The 20,476-nt window shown below is 43.9% G+C and overlaps 1 protein-coding gene across 1 annotated transcript in view; it reads right to left on the bottom strand.

Annotated features, from left to right (window-relative positions):
- FHAD1 (forkhead associated phosphopeptide binding domain 1) overlaps positions 1-9,710 on the bottom strand; it is a 123,654-nt gene extending 113,944 nt beyond the window's left edge. The window contains 2 exon segments of the mRNA XM_032495241.1: positions 5,527-5,633; positions 9,581-9,710. Coding sequence (XP_032351132.1) covers positions 5,527-5,619 — 93 coding nt within the window. The 5' untranslated portion in view covers positions 5,620-5,633; positions 9,581-9,710.
- Between the last annotated feature and the right edge of the window lie 10,766 nt (positions 9,711-20,476).

Raw genomic sequence — 20,476 nt, 5'->3', positions numbered from 1 at the left:
CCCCCTGACGTTTCTGCCCTTTGTTTTTCTGCTCCATCTCCACCTCCCAGCCACAGCACTGCCCTGACTTGGGCTGTCTTATAGCTTAGCCTTCTAGGGGATCCTGAACTTCCCCAGGGTGGGACTGGATGAGTTCTGGGGGGGGGGGGTGTCAGTCAGCCCTCTAGGTTTAACCTTCACTTCTCTTTTCCTCAAAACAAAGTTTATTGAAATGATAAACACACACACACACACACACACACACACACATACACACACACACACACAGGAGTCCCTACAACATCAGAAGGAAAGAAGCACCGGTGATCACAAAGGGAGAGGGAGGGAGAATGATGCTGGGGTTCTCAAAGTGTGGCCCCGGAACCAAGTCCAGGGGACCCCATCCCCCCACCTGAACCTGGGGAGCACACAGATGTGAGGATTCCTGGCCCCTACCCCGCACCGGCTGGGTCAGAATGTCTAGGGGTCCATATTTAACGAGCACTCTTATCCACATGGAAAATCCAACAACCAGTGGTATTTCTTCATTCTGGAAGAACTGAACCTCTTTCTCAGCAGATTTTAAATGACAGCCACATTCAACTCTAAAAACTACACTTCACAAGACACATCAAATCATATAAATTATAATTCACAAGGTTTAGCTCCGAAACAAGCAAGGCTGAGGCTTTTGAGCCGTGTGAAATGGGAGAGGGGAGATTCTGAATAGAGCTCCTAATTGCTTGTTTGCACACAGCAGCCAGGATGGTCAATGGCAGGTGTCCCAATTGCTTAAAATCCTTCAGTGCCTTCTTCCCCGTTACTCTTCAGATAGAGATCAAAATCCTCATTGTGACATGAAGGAGGCCTACTTGTCTATTAGCACTCCTCCTTCCCACTCTGACTTCTGGACACACTGGTTTTCTCTAAGTCCCCTGTGCTTGTAATATGCTCTTCTACCCCAGGGACCTTTGCATATGCTATTCCCATCTCCTCTTACTAGTTAAGTCCTCCTTGTCCTCCGTGTTCCTTTCCTCTAGAGCCAATGTTGGACATGACTTTGACTTATGTCTGCCTCTCTTCGCAGCTTCCTGATTGCAGGAACCACACTTGATCCTGCCATCACTGTATACACCTAGGCTTGCGTCAGTGTTGAGGCTTCAGGTAAATATTATGGAATGAATGAGTGACGACAACAGTAAAACCTAGGCTGGCTGAAACAGGCTTCCTATTGCCTTTAGGGAACCAAGTTGCTTACAGGATACAGCAAATAAGTCTGGATGGGAAAAGCCTGCAAATGTCAATATTGATATTCCCTGAGCCAAATGGTTACACGTGACTTTTATTTTCCTCCTTATATTTGGCTCTCTCCCCATTTTAAAAACAAGAAGCATGTAACTACCTTCCATTATCAGAAAAAGTAAATGATGTCAAAACATTATGATACCAACGATCAACACAGTGTATCAGCCTTGCCAATGAGTATACATCTTTAGAAGCATGACTGCCTATTCTTAAGGGTCTACCCAGGTAAGTAAAACAATCTTTTTTATTTGCGAGATGTAACCTCTGGGTGATTTCAAGGATGACTTTTTATTAATATATATTTCTGAATTTTATTTAAGAGAATGACTTCTAGTGGCACAAATAACACAAACTATAAATTGACTGTTGAATTATTCCTCAGGATGGCTCATAGCTGATCAAAGGTGATTCTTCTAATCAGAAAGGCCCAGTGAAGTCAGCGGAGGGGCAATTTTTACCGTCCTTGTTTTATAAAACTGGAAAATGTTGATACGTTTGCAGGTTTCAATTCTTCGAAATGAACCTGAGCCCCTATACCACTTTTTCGAGCAAATCTCCTCTCCCAAAGCCAGTTAGGCATTGGGAAGATGATTTGTCTAAGAGAGGACAGAAGTACCCATCAAAAGTCTATTCACTGGGAGGAGGGAGGGTAGAGTATGTGCTTAATATGCAGGAGGTCCTGGGTTCAATCCCCATTACCTCCATTAAAAAAAGAGAGAGAGAAAGTCTATTCATGAAACACTTGGCAATCCATGTATTATCTGTTCTCTAGGGAGTCAAAATAAGCTCCAGCTTCTGGAAATGCAGCTGATTCCTTCATAAATCAATGTGGCTGTTGCTGGCGGTGGTGACTTATTTCTTAAACAAGCCTGAGGAGCAGTAAGCAGTCAGTTTTATATGATGAATGCAACTCAATTTCTGCCTGTTTAATAACTGTCCTCATCAGTTTCCTTTTCCAAACGGCCTGTTGATATCAGTGGCCCCTCATCTCAATCCTGTGCACCTCTGAGGATTCTTCTCAGTTTTATGAGACTATGATAACGACCATGGTGTCATTTACTTAGCGCACCACGTACCAGGTATTTTATGTGCATTTCTCACTTAATCCTCACAACAGCCCTGTGAGTAAGAGCTTTATAGACAGGGACAATAAGCTCAGAGTGGTTAAGTAATTCACCTGAAGATACACAGCCACAAAGTAGCCTAATGAGATTCAAACTCAGATCTGTCTATCTCCAAAGCCTGCACTTAAAAAAACTACAACAGTTTTCTAACATCATAGTCAGGTTCAAAACAGAGATCTTGGTCTCTACTTTGGCCAGACAGGAAATAAAACTACCCAGGATCTGTCTTTTGTTATGATAAAGGAGAAGCTGCAATTCTTTTTCCTCTTTTTTCCCCACCACTTTGCACACTGAACAGAGTAGGTGAGAATCTCAAGGGAAGATTTATGAAGTTATTTTTAAATCTATTAGGTTTATGATAAACATTCCCAGAAACCTAGGAACGAAGGGGGAACTTTCTCACTTCATAAGAACATTTATAAAAATAAACATTATGAAAAACCAACAGCTAACTTCACACTTAATGGTGAAAGACTGAAAGCTTTCCCCTAGGATCAGGAACCAGCAAATATAAAGATTTATACTGCTCTTATTCAACAGAGTACTGGAAGTCTTAGCCAGTAAAATAAAGCAGGGAAAGGAAATCAAAGGCATTCAGATATCCTTTTCTGAAAGGAGAAATAAAACTCCTTATTTGCAGATGACATGATTGCTTATGTATAAAATCCTCTAAATCTACAAAAACCCTTATAAAGAAATACATATAGTTAAGGTTGCAAGACACCATACAAGCATACAAAAATCAATCATATTTCTATATACTCTTATTGAACATGTGGATACCAAAATTAGAAATATGATACCATTTTCAATCACCCAAAAAACTGAGAAATACTGAAGTGTAAATCTAACAAAACATGTATAGGATTTATATGCTGAAAACTACAGAACAGTCATGAAAGACATCAAGAGTCACCTGAATAAATGGAGAAATAAACCATGTTCATGAATTCGAGCATGGCATAGTTGGATATCAGTTCTACTCACATTGATACACAGGATTAAACACAATTCCAACCAAAATGACAGCAAGGTATTTTGTGTATGTAGACAGGCTTATACTAAAATGTAAATGAAAAGACAAAAGAATTGGAAAAAGTTTAAAAAAATTTAAAAGAAGATTTAGGACGTATACAGCTACAGTAATCATTGGTAGAGGGGTGGACACCCAGATCAATGAAACGTAACAGGGAATTCAGAAATAGCCCCCACACAAGTGTGGCCAGATGATTTCTGACAAAGTCGTAAAAGCAAATTCAACAGAGAAAGGGCGGTCTTTTCAACAAATGGTTCTGGAATAACGGAATATCCACATGCAATAAAAATGACCTAAATCTCACATCATACACAAAAATGAACTCAAAGAGGTTCATAGATTTAAGCATAAAACTATAAAATTTTTAGAAGAGAACATAGAGAAAATCCTCAAGATCAAGGACTAGGTGATGTGTTCTCAGACATGACACTAAAAGCATGATCTATAAAAGAAAAAAATGATTAATTGGACTGCATAAAATATTCTGTTAAGAGGATGAAAGGACAAGCTATGGACAAGAGAAAATATCTGCAAACCACATGAGTCCTGACAAGGGACTCGTATCTAAGACATGTAAAGAATTCTCAAAACTCAATGGTTAAAAAACCCCAAAAATCCGGTTAGAAATGGGCAAAAGACATAAAAAGATATTTCACCAAAAAAGATATGCAGAAGGCAAATAAATACATGAAAAGACATTTAACATCACTAGCCATTTGGGAAACCCAAGTGAAGACCTTGATGAGATATCACTACACACTTCCTAAAAGAGCTAAAACTTAAAAAAAGTGCTAACGCTAATTGCTGGTGAGGATGCAGGGAAGCCATGTCTCATACATTGCTGGTAGAAATGCAGAATGGTACCAACACCTTGGATAAGAGTCTGGCGGTTTCTTTAGAAACCAAATAAATATGAACATATGATCCAGCAACTGTACTCCTAAGCATTTATCCCAGAGAAATAAAAACTCAGGTTCACACAAAAACCTGTATACAAATGTTTATAGCAGATTTATTTGTAACAGCCCCAAACTGGAATCAAAATGTCTTTCAGTATGTGAATGGTTACACATACGGCGGTACACCCATTCAGTCTCAAAGGTCATAGATTATACGACCCCATTTATGTAACAGTCTCAAAATGATGAAAATTATAGAGACAGAGAACGGATTAGTGGTTGTCAGGGTCTGGCAACGGTGGTGGGAGGAGGCGTTGTGAGGATGAAGGAATATCACAAGGGAGACCTTTGATGATGGAAGAGTTCCATACCCTTATCACATGTGCTAAAATGGCCTAGAATTACACACATGCCTTGTACCACTCTCTCTCGCTACTATCTGTGAATCTGTAATGATTTCAAAATAAAAAAGTTATTAAAAATCTTTCGAGTGAGGTCTGAGAGAGGCTAGCCTTTCACTGTCAGAGGGAGATTCCATTGGATTTCTCTTTCTGCTTCAATATTTTAACCCCCTTCTATACTTTAAAAGGCTCAAAGCCATTGTTTTTTGTTTTGTTTTGTTTTGCTCTATAATTCCTTACTTTCTTCCAACATCCTTGACTGTCAAGGAGCTGGGGCTGTGGACCAAACCACAGCTAACTTGGAGAGTGAGATAAAATGAGAGGATGCAGGAGGTTACGCCCAGGGCTTACCCTGATTTACTCCTGGGAGATCGGTGGGCTCTGAGAGGCCCACAACAATCTCCAGAAGCTCTGGAAAGGGTGAGAGGCCATTGCCCAGGCTGGGCACCTCAGGTGGGCACCACACCCGGAGGAGGTGAAGGTCTACACCCACCTTCCACACCGTCCCATCAGGCTGCTGGTGAGGGGACACTGGGTGGACATCGCAGATGTGGTCGGCATAGGACAGATGGCCCGTCACACTCTGCATTGTGCACACTGTCACCACGTGGGCCAGGGAAACCCAGCACGCTCAGCAACTGGTTATCGGTAGCACACGGAGGAAAGATGCCGTTGTGGGCCAGAGGTTGTACTTCAGGAGAGGTCGGAGTCCATAGAACAGAAGGGACTTGGATGGGGTGAGGGGCTGGGAGGGGCGGGGAACGGGCAGGAAGCGGTCTTACCTCTAAAACGAGGTCTGAGTCTTCATGCTTTCCAATCGTAGTACTTTTATTGAGGACAAAAAAGCCTTCTGCGCTCTTCAGATATGCTTTCATATTCTCTGCTTTCCCTGTAAAAGGTGTCCAGGAAAAACTTTGTTAGAAAAATACAGTCCTCTGATTATTCAACATCATACTTAGAATGAATGAAATACGCCATAATGTCCAAAGGAGAAATCAGCAGAGGTGGGAGTGGATGCGTAGATTTAACAATGATCACAATTAAATCTACGCAGATTTTTAAGACTGTCCTTTTTTTTTTTTTATTGAAGTATGGTCAGTTTACAATGTTGTGTCAATTTCTGGTGTACAGCACAATGCTTCATACATGAACATACATATATTCATTTTCATATTCTTTTTCACCATAAGCTACTGCAAGGTATCGAATATAGTTCCCTGTGCTATACAATATAAACTTGTTTATTTTATATATACCAGTCAGTATCTGCAAATCTCAAACTCCCAATTTATCCCTTCCCACCCTCTTCCCCACTGTAACCATAACTGTGTTTTCTATATCTGTGACTCTGTTTCTGTTTTATAAGTAATTTCATTTTTCTTTCTCTCTTTTTTTAAGATTCCACATATGACTGGTATCATATGGTATTTTTCATTCTCCTTCTGGCTTACTTCACTTAGAATGACATTCTCCAAGGCCACCCATGTTTCTGCAATAAGCCTGTCTTTTTAACAGTGATGTCTAGTACAGTTGAGCTTGGCTTCTGATAATCAGAGGGTATCTTTTATGTAACTCAGACACAAACAATAGCAAAAACAACCCAACAACAAATATGAATTCCACTGATAATCACTCTCTACCTCCCATTAAGCTTAGCTTGAGGTTAGTTACCTGACATAATCTAGTATTCAGTGTTACTAACCCACCACTTACTAGCTCTGTGACCGTGGGTGAGTTTCTTATTCTCGCTCTATGCCTCAGTTTCCTCATCTGTAAAATGGGGTTATAATACTCTGTATCCCAGAGGATTTTGTGAGGACTAAATGCAGTAATATACGTGAAACATCTAAAACTGGTGATTACTGCACTAAACACACATTTGTCCGACTGTGAGTATTACTGTTATTAATCTTGGGCTTCTCAAACTTTGCTTCAAGGAACCCTCACTTTCTGTAGAGCTTCTTAAAGTGCCAAGCGTCAGTCATCAAGGAAATGGACATTAGAAGATATTTTGTTTTTAAGTCACTGCATTTCTTCATATATTTAGGTAGGAAAAAAAGAATGATTTCTAAAGATGAAGTATTAAGATGGTAGCTTGGCTGTATGGTCAGGACTCTTTAAATATTTTCTTCCTGGTATTTTATTATGAAAATGTCAAACATACGGAGAAGTTGAAAGAAGTGTATAGTGAACTCCTATATAACCATCACTCAAGATTCTGCAATTGTTTTGCTGTTTGCTTTATCACTTATCTATCCAGCCACCCATTCATCCATCCATTTTGTGTTTTAATGTATTTCAGAGTAAGTTCTATATGTTTTTTAAAACATAAACATTTAAACAACTTCAGTAGGTTCCCAAATGTTGATGATAATTCATATGATACTTTGAATTCTGATTTGACAGATGTCCAGCTACACAGTGTGATGTCCTCCGTCTCAATGTCGGGTCAGAGAAAGTCTCTTCTTTTCAACTGCAGTGTCACTGAAATGTGAAGTTGTTGGACAGTAGGCAGAAACAAAAGTCTTCTAGGTGTGATCGCAGAGGGTCTCCGGTCTGGCTTTGCTTTCCATCAACATCTCTGTCATCATTTACTGCATCCCTGCTAAGTGCCAGGCACTGTGCTCTCCTTTAGCACACACTGCCTCTTTTCATCCTCAGAACAATCCTGTGAGGTAGGGGTCGGTGTTGTCCCACTTTACAGATGAGAAAACTGAGCCTCTGAGAGGTTAAGGCCACACAATAGTAAGCCTTTGTATGGAACCACTGCACAAACCTCCATTGTTGCGGAGGTAGAGTCGGGTGGGGGAGTTGTGCTATCTGCTTGACACTTGGGACATGCAAGGACAGAAAGTCCTTGAAACCAGCCTTCTATCCTCTACAAGGAAGAACAGACCCTCGTGGGGGTAAGAGAAATAAAAGTAAGCCAGACAGTTTATATTTGTAAACACTGAGGCCTGTGGGTGCCCCAGAAATATTGATGCTTTCATATAACATGAAAGAAATTTTATTAAGTTCAGTGTTATTAAGAGAGGGGAAAAGACATTTCCTCTTCCCAGGTGACCTTGCTCTGTTGCCACCAGTTATTAATCATCAGTTACTCATCTTCAATTGCAGAGGACCACGCTCTCAAGCAACACATTCAAGCCTAACTAGTCTAAAACATAAACTTTCGAGAAATGTCTCTTCTACAGGAAAACCACAGGAAATGCTACCAGACAAACTCAAAACTTGGATCATGTGCATATTTGTTTTTTAGCTCTCAACCCAGATGTCTCCAAGGCTGATGCCTCCTCTCTGCTCAGATGTCCCTCCTAGTGGTAACCACCTGACCACCCAGGAAAAGGGGCCCTCGCTCATGTCACCCTTCTGCTATCCCCTGCTGTGTTTCCTGCCTCGTATTTATCATTCTCTGACATTTTCTTGTTCCTTTATTTAGTTGTGTTTGCTGTTTGTTTCTCTTTCACTAAAATTTGGGTTTCCCGAAAACCGGAACTGTGCTGATTTTGTTGGGAGGCAATTCTTCATAGATACCCTGTGTTTTGTACCCATCTTCAGGGCAAAGGCATTGACAGATTTTTGTCCTGCACTATCTTTCTGAGGATGCTTGCATGACAACAAACAGCCTGGGAGGATACAGGTAACGTTGATAATAAAGGTAATGATTCTTTCTGGGGCAAAAGTTGGGCAGGTTTGCTAGCAGCCCCTTTCAAAGATTTTGGTTTCTGGTCTGGAGTCCCTTATCTGGGACACAGACCCACTGTGTGCACAGCACCCACCCTGGCTGTTCTGCATCACCCTGAGGGAATTTTGGAGCAAGGGGAACCAGCGTGTATATTAAGCTCTGGCTCCTGTGGTGCCTGCTGTGCTGTGAGGAACAAAGTTCTTTGTATCTGGCCCAGGAGTCTCTCATGTTCTGCCAGCATCTATAAACTGGGCAGGCTGACTTATTAACTTTTAAACAGGGTAAAACCTCAGACCCTTTGCAGTTGCTGACTTCTGTACATACCCCATCTCCAGCGCCGGGGGACAGTACCTGACACATAGTAGGTGCTTGGCAAACACTTGCTGAGTGCATGAAAATACAAATGATACCTCAAAGCAAGTCAGTGCAGCCAGCTGGCTAGGAATCTTAGTAACTACCTTTCATTTTTCCTTTCAGTTTCTATCCTCGATGACCTTTTGGAAAACCTAAATTCTCTCTCTTTAGCCTTGGGGTTAGACAATATTTCTCTACCTTAATCTTGCCCTGTGCATTACTCCCCTGTAATTCGAATGTGTTTAAGCCTGTGGATTTCGTTCTTACTCGGTGCCGTGAAGCACTCATTGCAGTAAAGAGCAAAAGAGCTTCAGGCAACCGCACTCGCCCTGACCACTCTGGGTGGCTCAGCATTGAGCTATCCCAGCAAAATTTCTTTTGAGGGCTACACAGTGTCCAGTGGCCTCAAAGTTCTTTAAAGAAGGTGGGGGTCAGGCAAGGGGGGTGTCTCTGACCACTGGGTGAGTGTTGTCCATAAATCGGGGGAAACAGGGATTCCTCTCTTCATCCCAGCTGTACGTACCCCCAGGGGATCCCAGAGCTGGTGCCAAGGAGGAGACTGAAGCTCCCGGTCAGGCTACCTCGGGAGACGGGGTGGGGGCTGCACTTAGGAAGGAAGGGCTGGTGTTGGGGCACCTCCTCTGGGGTGCTCCTGGCGATCCCAGCCTGGCTCGGAGAGGAGTTCGGGTTCAGGACGGGGCCGGGTCTCCGGCCTGCCCCTCAAGCCCTGGACCTTGTAGGGCTGGCCCTGTCCGGCCCAGATATCCACCCGCCGCCTCCTCCCGTGCGGCACTCACCTGGCCGGAGAAAGAAGCTCACGCTCCGTCCTCTGCCGAGACCCCGACCGGCTCGGGAGGCGCCCAGCCCGCTCCGGGGCGAGGCCGCCCGGCGGCGCCCCCGCGGAGTCTCCAGCCGGCGGCCGCACCCCGCGCGCCCACCCGGCCTGTGTACGCACGTCGCCATGGCAACGCCGCGGGGAGGGCCGAGCCGGTGAGGGGCGTGGCCTGCGGGGCGAGGGGCAGCGCGCCGGGAGCACCCGGAGAACCACAACCAGCCGCAGCGCCTCGAGGTGTGCCCGACCTGCCACCTCGGGGTCCGAAGTCCCATTTCACGGATGGGGAAACGGAGGCTGAGAGGTCTCAAAAGCAGTCCAAGATTTTACAGCGAGGAAGAAGTAAGACTCAGGAATCCTTCCTACTGCCGTTTGCTCCAGGCTGGGTGCGTTGAGGGATAGGGGTGGGCAGAGAGGTTGCGGGGTGGTGGTGGTGGTAATGGAAATGAGCCAGGAGAATGTTGGAGGTTAGTACCCCCGCCCCACCCAAATCTCTAGTTCTCGCTGTTATAGAGGAGAAAATAGAGTCAGCTGGGGGGACAACCACTTCTGGGAGTTGGGGTGAAGATAGGAGAGGGGTGGGTGGAAGGAAAAATTTAGGAAGAGTGAGTGGTTCTTCCATGTGCTGGGGAAAGGATGTTTACAAGCTTACAACCCTACTGTTCCTTTCCTCCTTGTCAAAACTGATGTTTATTCTCATCTGTTTGTTCTTTACTTCTGCAAACATCACCTGAGTGTGTCAGACGGTGGCTCCAGTGTTGACCTGGATCAGTCACTACCCTTAAGAAGCCCCCCAACCACAGACACAAGATTGGGGGGGATGGAGTGTGTCAAGACATGCAAATACCAACTATCTCCCCTCACCCCTGTCACCTGTTCCAGCCCAAACCCTTCAGCCTGGGAGCAGAATAGCCCTGCTGACTGCCTACAGAATGCCTTGTTTCCCCAGCAGACTGACAAGGTGCCCCAAGAAAAACTCAAAACATTTAGCTAAGAAAGATGGAAGATGGCAGACTCCACCCTAGTCAATTAGAAGGTATAAGAGAGAGAAATCATGGAAATCGCTGTGGGGCGGAATATTTGGTAAAGATGCTCATACATGCTTAGAGGCTCTTAGAAATGCAGGTTCCCTGAAACAGACCGGGGAGATTCTGATGAAGCAGGTCTGGAGCATGGTCCAGGATTGCATTTGTTGCATTATTGCAAATTCCTTGTGTACTTATTACAAGCTTGGCAAAACCCCAGAAAGTTGAATTGCAGAGACCTCCCCCAGAATCTGTCCCTAGAAATCTCTTCCAGGCCCTCAGTCAGCCTGGAAGGTTCTGCCTGGGTCAGCTCCCTTCAACCAGAAAGACCCTAGAGAAGTATGAGGAGTGACCACAGTCAGAGGAACAGGGAGGGTCAGGCCCAACTTCCCAGGCACATTTCTGCCCCAGGGCCTTTGCATTTGCTGTTTCCTCTCCCCACCAGGTACTTCCCCCAGGGATCTCCTTTGGCTCCTTTAGATGTTTACTCAAATATCACCCTATTTTAAATTGTTTTAAAAATCAAACATACCCAAAAAACAAGAAAGGGCAAATTCAAAAATCAACATGAACAACAAAACCAAATAAAAACCTCTCACCCTATCCTGCTTCACTTGTTTTACCACTGATCATCTAACGTGCTTAGTGTATTTATCTTTTTTATCGTCTGTCTCACCATCCCAACCTGCCCCCTCCTCCCCCCACCAACATAAGCTCCATTAGGGCAGGGATTTTTTTTCCCTCTTTTGTTCACTGCTCTATCACCAGTTCCTGAAACAGGACACGAATGAATGAATGAGCAGGGGCAGCCCTCACCACCCACCCACAGCCTTGCCTCCTGCCTCTTGGGTGCTGAACTGCACTCTCCTTACCCCAAGACATAGGCTTCTCTAGCCACGGCCCTACGGGAGTCCTGAACACCCTCCCTCAACCCACGCGCATCTCCACACTTGTCTCTAGTATCGTCAGCGTGCGTGCAGAACAGAAACTTGCTCGCTGCCAGCCAGACCCCAGAGGAGCCCAGACCGGCCTCGCGCTGGAGCAGCCCATGCCCCTGCTAGGCATTAGTCCACCTCTCAATGAGGAAATACTAAACCGAGAACAAAGCTGACATTCAGACTCTCTGAAGCATAAATTGCCAAATCTTGGTTGGACCTCTGGCTCCTCACAGGATGCCACAGTCATCTCAAAGGGTGTTTGAAAGTCTTGAAACCTAATTCCGTGTCATCCATTTAAATTTCAAAACAGAAAATAAAATACGCCGGTAACTTATGGCTTTATGACAGCATTTCCTGAGCTGAGTGAGAGTTGTACTCTGCAATGATGCAGTGTAAAAAATACTGCCCCTGAAAAAAAAAAGATTTCTAGATTATCTGGGCTTCTTGGTGATGCCTGGAATCAATATTATTGAGCGCTGGGGTGGCTCAGTGCTGTAACTCGATCAATATCGGAACCCTGGCATCTGAATGGCCGGGGTTCAGGCCCCAGCCCTCTTGTTCCCAGCTGTCCTCTTGACAGGGGAACGAGTAATGTTAAGTCAGGTCTTCCCACCTGCCGGGCACTGTCTCAGCATTTCCCTTGGGTCATCTCAGCTAACCCTCACCATCACCCGAGGCAGTAGGTGTGTGTGAAACACCCAGTGACCTCTGCAGAAACATCATGATGAGCATCATTCTTATTAAATTACTCCTGTTTTAACAGGAAAATAAGGCTTAAGAGACAGGGAGGTAGGTATGTGCCCGAGGTCACACAGCTAGAAAATCTGGCAGGATTTGAATCTGGATGAGTGTGACAAGAAGGTATTTCCTCCGGGGAATCCAGCTGACAGCTGTCACAACCACAAGACACCCATATTCACAACCTGCTTTCTTTCAGCTTGGAGCAGGCTGGGCTCCTGTTTGTCCTGAAAGCCTGGGAGTGACTGAGGTGTGGAGAGAAAGGGGGCTGAGGCCGAGAGGGGACATCTGGGTCTTGTCATCACGCTGGCTGGTCACACACACTGGGCTTCCTTCCTGCAGGACCTCTGCCCCAGTTTCCTTCTGTGGGCTGTCCTTGATGGGGGAGAGCCCACCCACTGCGCCCCCTCCCCAGACCTGCCTGTTGCTTTTTCCAGATGCCCCTTGCAGTCCAACAAGAAATGAATGCTGGCTTCCTGCAGGGGGAGGGAGGGAGGGAGGTCGCCCAGCCTCTGTGGATTAAGAGAGAGCCAGGGAAAGAGCTAGAAGAGGAGAGAAGAAAGAAAAAGAGAGAAGGAGCGAGCACAAAGAGCAGGAAGTGCCAAGCTGTTGAGCAGGGTGACACATGGGAGAGCAAAGGACCACGAGAGGATCCACAGTCCCGAAATAGCCTGACCCTATAGGCTGAGGAAATGCAGGTGGTTGCACACGTACACACACGCACACACAGACGCACAAAAGTACATTCAAACCACAGAGGAACAGCTGGTGAGTGAGGCCCTCTGTGGCCGTGCTCATCCCCGTCCCCTGGCAGAAAAATGGGAAAACACCCAGTTTTTTTCTCCCATAGGGACAATGCTGGTTTGGGACATTCACTTCTCTTGCCAAGCAAAGGCAGTTCCCTTGGTTCCTTGGGCTTTGCCGTGGAAGTGAGTCTGTACGTTCTGTTTGAGAACTGCAGATGCAGGGTGCTGGTCCCGCCTCTGAGGGGCCTGGTTTCTCTTTGTTTGTTTGATTGTTTTCTGTGTGTGTCTCACTTCTCTCATGGGTAAAATGGAGAGAGTTAACAGCATCGACTGTAAAGATTAAACGGGTTAATGTGTGTGATTAGTTCTGCTTGTTTTTGAACTTCGTGTAAATGGAACAATCAGATACTGTTTGCTGCCTGGTTTCTTTCACTCGATGATGTGAGATTTGACCACGTTGTCCGAGGGAGCTGTGGTTCATTCATTTTCATCGCCGCGTTGCATGGCACCGTATTGGTTATCTATTCTTGCAAAATAAATTATGGCAAAATTAGTGGCTTAGAACAACACACATTTCTCGTGTCACAGTTTCTGTGGGTCAGGAATCCGGGCACTGCTTAGCTGGGTGCTCTGTTCAGGGTCTCCCAGGCTGCAGTCAGGGGGTGTGGCCAGGGCTGTGGTCTCATCTGGGGCTCAACTGGGGAAGGATCCACTTCCCGGTTCTTGCGGCATTTCGCAGGATTCAGTTCCCCCAGAGTTGTTAGTCTGAGAGCCTCACCTCCTCACTGGCTATTAGGCAGAGGTCCCCTGGTGTTTCCTGCCACATGGGCCTGTAATGAAGCGGCTTGTTTCATTAAAGCCAATGACAAATATCGTATGATATCACTTACCCGTGGAATCTAAAAAATAGTACAAATGAACTTATTTACAAAACAAAAACAGACTCAAAGACATAGAAAACAAACTGATGGTTACCAGAGGGGAAGAGGGGGAGGGATAAATTGGGAGGATAGAATTAACAGACACACACTACCATATATAAAATAAACAACAAAGGTTTACTATATAATACAAGGAACTATATTCAATATCTGGTAATAAACTATAATGGAAAATAATTTTAAAAGGAATATATTACATATATATGTATAATCAAATCTCTTTGCTGTACACCTGAAACTAATACAATGTTGTAAATCAACTATACTTCAATAATACATACTTTTTTAAAACAAAGGGCAATGAGAGTCAACAGAGAGAGTCTCCTGGCAAGATGGAAGTTACAGTCTTGTGTAGCATAATCACAGAAATGACATCCCCATCGCCTTTGCGGCTTTCTGTTGATGCAGTAAGATACAGTCCTGCCCACATTCAAGGGGTGGGAATGACACAGGGGTGTGAACACCAGGGGTCAGTGGGGGCCACTGTATATTCCTATTGGTATGCACACGTGCACAGAGCTCTTGGGTACCTACCTAGGAGTAGAGTTTCGGGGTCGTGCATACGTCCAGCTTCACGAGATTCTGCCAAACATTTCCCCAAAGTGCTGGTACATCACCACCACCGCAGCAGGCCGTGAGCTTTGCTATCAGAGCACGTGCTTTCCACATACTCATCCCCTCTCTCCTTGCAGAAAGGGGCCCCTTGGGACAGCAGGTCCTAAAGCTGGCTCCACGTCAGAATCACCAACTTCCCCGGGCTGCACAGTCAGACTTTCTGATGCTTTGAAGGCTTGACTATGAACTGGAAGGTACACTCCATGAGGCAAGGACCCCAGTATCCCCGGTGCCCAGAACAGCACCTGGCACACAGTCGGCACTCGATAAATATTTTTTTGATTAAGTGAATGAGTTTAGGAGCTATTCTTCGAGAGATGGGCCCGAGGGAGTGGCTGAGCTGGTGAAACGGGGAGCGAGCTTTGATGTGTCAACCTGTGTGTACTCTTCTGGGAAGAGGGCCCAGAATCTCAACCTGCTTTCTCCCCAGCAAAGGTTACAAGCCGCTCTGATTGGATGCCGTCCAGCGTAGGCATTTTATCGCAGGAAGAAAGAACTGGTCCCGGGGTAGGAGGCATGGGAACCTCCTCCAGGTGCTAGAAGTGCGGAGGGAGACAGCGCTTGCCCGGGGACCGCTCATGAACAGACACTTCGCTTGCTTTGATCTGCGACCCTTGGTGGTTCTTTCAGTTTGCCTGGCAACTGCTTGGCCTCCTGGGGCCCTCCCAGCGTCTGTCTGTTGACTAGCAACTTCCTTCCGGAAGGCCCCGGTGCACTGAGCTTCCGTCAGTGGCAAGCCAACACGAGCGAGCCCCACCTTTTGAGAAAGGCTCTTTCCATCAACAGAAAGCTCCCCAGTTGATCTGGTTTGAGGTGACCTCATCCTTTGTCACCGTCTCTCTCGTTTTCTGGAGGTTTCTCAGTGTCTTGCTGCTGTCTGCGTTCTTTTTACATGTGAACAGTGCACCTGTTTTGAGCATTTTGTTGTTTTCGGTCATTCCCGTCACACACTTTTTATCGTCTTTTCCAGGCAGATCGACCTCGTGGCTCTCTAGACAGTTCTTGGGTTTCCTCTGAATCATTTCATTTGGCCTAAATATGTCCGGGTTTTCCTCCTTCCTCACCACACTCCACACAGACCCTCTCTTTTCCCCAGAACAAGTACTCTTTTCTCTCCGATCGCTCACCCAAATCCTCGTCTTTCACCATGTTTTCTGACTTCTCCTGAGAACTGATTGTTTTTTTGAAACTTAAGCCTCAAAGATCATCTCTTCTAATCTGGGTCTGAATTTGGAGCATTGTCAAGGAGCAGGGGAGACAGGAATGCTGCTGGGTAATTAGCATCCTTGGCAGAAGGTGCTCAACAAAGGGTCAGAGGGACTTGGGGATGGAGGGGAAGGTGTGTTCTTCTGTCTGGGGTGGGACTTGGGGGGGTTGGGGGTGGGGAGGTCAGGAAAGGCTCTAAGGAAAAAGGAAGCATTGGACCTGAGTTTTGAAGGATGGGTAGGATTTCAGGGGGTAGAGCAAGGAGAGAAGAGTATGGTAGAATGAAGGAGCAGTGGGAATAGGGGCTAAAGATGAGTAATAAGAGAGGCCAAGTCAGTAGTACAGAGGGAGAGGGGAGGCCAGGTGCTGAGACGGCAAAGTGAGGTCCATGGTCAGCTCTCAGACATGTTTGCTGGGCTTTTCCAGTGTGTTAAGAGACTTTTAATGATTTGCTGAAGTGATAAGCTTCTTTCTGCTGAGTGACAGAGAAACTTATTCAAATTGGCTTCAGCATGAAAGCAAATTCACTGGTTACCATAAGTAAAAAATCTAGAGGAAACAGCTGGGTTCAGGCCCAAATGATTTTATCAGGCCTTGGCCTCTCCCCAGCTCTCAGTAATGCTTTTATCCAAGTGGATCCAACCTTAGACAGAATCTCTGTATAATGTTCACAAAAAGGCTGCCATAGCTCCAGTCCTTAATATCTTCTCAGCTTTGAATTCCATGGGGAAGGATGAGATTTTTTTCCTAAGTCTCTCCCAAAGGCCTCACTGCTTCTCATTTTTCTCTAAGTGGGTCACAAACCTGTTCCTAAACCAATTATTGTGGCTCAGAACACTGCTATCCTCTGACTGGCCAAGCTTGAGCCATATGCCCATCCCTGTAGCCACAAATAGAATCAACACCAACTTTAGGAGGCTGGATTGAGACTGAGAGAAAGGTATGGTCCCCAAAGGGAGATAATAACACGATAGTATTTTAGAAGACGGGTGAATTGTTATTAGGTATCAAAAACACCAGATGGCTACCACAGTGGCCAACATGTACAGATTATTTAAATTTACATTAATATCTGGATGTATACCTTTTCTTGGAAAATAGGAACATATGGCAATACCTGAGTTCTCTTCTTACATATAGATCAACAATCCACTAGGGCTCAGGAGAGGCTGCCTTCTTTAGATACAGCCTATGCGCCCCCTGCCTAATGTACTGCTCAAATTTCCTCTCTGGCTTCTGGAAGCACTTGAATTTTTGTCCCCATCCTAATCTGATTCAGTAAACAAATCTGTTTCTCCCACCAGATTGGAAGTGCCAAATTGTACAGGGGTCAAGTAGCTCTCCCTATGCTTCCACAAACTCCTGAGGACAAACGCCTGGCCACTTTTCATAGGCTCATCCCTTGTCCATTTAAAAAAGCTTCTTTTAAAAAATATTTAACACACAGTGATTTTAGAATCTGTTATCTGATAATTCCAACATCTGAAGTCCTTGGGTGGGAGTGGGGGGGTGTGTCTCAATTTCTTGTTTATTGTTGCTGCTTACTCTGGCTCATACTGACTTGTTTCTCAGATGTTTAGTAATTTGATTGTGAACTCATTTTTGATTGAACTTAATCTGTGGGAATCCTGAGTGGCCTGATTCCTGGCTGCTCTTCTTAGGAAGACTTTTTGTTTCAGCTGCATGCCAGGGATGCTAATAACCTGTGACCACGGATGTTTATTTCCTCAACTTGGAGTTTTCCCACTGAATACAAGGAGTGTAAATTTGAAATCCAGGTCTGTGTGGGTACAAATCCTCAGGGTGATAATCATCATCATTATTATCATGGCTATTATTAATTTTCTCTTCCAGAGCCACATTAAAAACAAGAAGTTGCCTCATAGGCTCCCTTTTCTGAAAGTCTAGGAAAAAAAATTTTAAAAGCCCTCCTCTTGCCAGGATGTATAGCACCTTTGAGGATGCTGGCTTAATGTGGGCATCTTAGACTTTGCTAGCACACTTTGCAAAGGCTCAAGGCTTAACCTCTCATTTCTGGCACCTATTAACCCCTCAGAATGGTACAGGCGTTTATTCTCAGGAAGCCCTGACTTCCTCATTTGCTCACTCTGCTTGTGTTGTGTGTCTGTATATTCCTTTGGGATTGCTTACATAAAAACTGTTTTTTATTATGGGGTTTTGGAAATTTACACAAAGTAGAGAAAAGAGTGCAGTTAATCCCATGTAACAATCATCTGGCTTCAACATTTTCCCAATCTTTTTTCATCCTTTTGGAGTTCTTTTTCTGGATTAATTTAAAGCAAGTTGTGTCATTTCACCCATAAATACTTCCTAACTGAAAGGAAGATTTTCCTCTTTACATTAACCTCACCTTGACATTATCATACCTAAAAGTACTAAAAATAATTCCTGAATATCATCTAACATCCAGTCTTTGCTCACATTTCCTTAATTCTCTCAAAGGTATCTTCTTACTCTTGGTTTGTTAGAGTCAGGATTCAGACAAGATCCAGGATTCAGACAAGATCCAAAATCCATCGCATGCGATTATGTCTCTGAAATATCTTTTATTCTATAACAGTTTATTCTTCTACTATCCTACCCCCCGACCCCTACCTCTTTTTTTTCCAGCCACTGATTTATTGGAGAAACTGAATCTTTTGTCCTGTAGAATATTCACATCCTGGATTTGGCTGATTGCTTCTTCTTGGTTTCAGTTAATTTGTTCCTCTCTTCCCCATGTTTCCTGTAAACTAATAGATCAACATCCTTTTTGTTGTTGAGATGACCTCACAGGTGATGCTATGTGGTCCCTCTTGCATCACACTGTGAGCACGTGATGTCTGGTCATCCCATTTTTAATGATATCTAGATTGATCAGTGGGAGAAGTGCTAATAGATGGAGCCATCCATTACAAAGTTCCCATCCGCTTTTTTTCCCCAATATTTTTTAACTGTGATAAAATATACGTAACATAAAAGTTACCATCTTTTAACCGCTTAAGAATATACAGTTCACTAATGTTAAGATATTCACGTTGTGTAAACAATCTCCAAAACCTTTTCGTCTTGTAAAACTGAAACTCTATACCCATTAAATAACATTTAATGTTATTTATCCCCTCTCCCGGCCCCTGGCAACCACCCATCTATTTTCTGTTTCTATGAATCTGACTACTCTAGGAACTAAAGATAAGTGGAATCATACAGTATTTGTCTTCTTGTGTCTGGCTTATTTCACATAGCAGTGTCCTCAAGATTCATCCATGTTGTAGTATGTGTTAGAATTTCCTTCCTTTTTAAGACTGAATAATAATTCATTATGTGTATATACTTTATTTTGTTTATCCATTCATCCATCAATGGACACTTGAGCTCATCAACTTTTTACCCAATAGTTCTAGCATCCTTTGAGGATCATTCCTGAGTTCCATTATTTCTTTTGGGGTCACAGAGTTGTGATTTTTTTCTGATTATTATTCCTTTGGTCATTATTAGCTAGAATTCTTTTATAAAGAAGAGTTTTCCTTTGTCAACCACTTGTTTATTTTTCATAAAATACAGTAGGTTCAGGAAAGGCAGAATAAATGATTGGCTCTTTCCCTTTCTATGTCACTATTCAAAACAAGAGAGATTTTGATTCAAAAAGATTTGATTTTGATTTAAAAAGATAAGGATGGGTTTCAATCCACTGAAGTCATTATTTGGTTTGATGCTCATACAATGCCATCTCAGGGATTCAAGCAGGTTGGCTCTTGTGTTTTTGTTTTTCCAGGTGGAAGCCACGGAGTATTTAATTGTCACCACTTATGTTTGTATTGCATTGGTGTGGTCTTTAAGACAAACACGTCTGGGTCTCAGTTTTCCATTGCTGTACAAGGAATTTGGACAAGATGAACTCAAGAACCATTCCTGCTTAAAACACTCCTTAAAATTTGCAGCATTTTCACTTCATATGACATTATAGTTCAGTCACTTGATTCTTCCAGTCCCGTGACCCAAGGCAGTTATCAACATCTTCTTTTTACAAACATGGAAATTGCCACCAAGGTGATACTATTTTTTTCTCCTTCTCCAGACTGTGTTGTTTCCCAGTAGACTTAAAGCTGTGGTTCTCAGTCAAGGATATTTTGCCTCCCAGGGGAATTTTGATAATGACTGGCGATTTTTTTAAATTTAATTGAAACACAGTCAGTTTACAATGTGTCCATTTCTGGTGCACAGCACAATGTTTTAGTCACACATATACATACATATATTCCTTTTCATATTCTTTTTCATTAAAGGCTATTACAAGATATTGAATATAGTTCCCTGTGCTCTACAGAAGAAACTTGCTTATCTATTTTATATATACTAGTTAACATTTGCAAATCTTGAATTCCCAATTTATCCCTTCCCACCCCCTTTCCCTCCAGTAACCGTAAGATGCTTACTATGTCTATGAGCCTGTTTCTGTTTTTTTAAAATATCATTAGTGTCTTCTTTTTCCTTTTTTTAGATTCCACATATGAGTGCTATCATATAGTATTTTTCTTTCTCTTTCTGGTTTACTTCACTTAGAATGACAATCTCCAGATCCATCCATGTTGCTGCAAATGGCATTATTTTATTATTTTTTAAGGCTGAGTAGTATTCCATTGTATAAATAT

Source organism: Camelus ferus, chromosome 13 (genome assembly GCF_009834535.1).
Source record: "Camelus ferus isolate YT-003-E chromosome 13, BCGSAC_Cfer_1.0, whole genome shotgun sequence".
Taxonomy (NCBI): Eukaryota; Metazoa; Chordata; class Mammalia; order Artiodactyla; family Camelidae; genus Camelus; species Camelus ferus.
The sequence above is the reverse complement of the archived record's forward strand: the minus strand, read 5'-3'. Positions and strand labels throughout refer to the sequence as shown.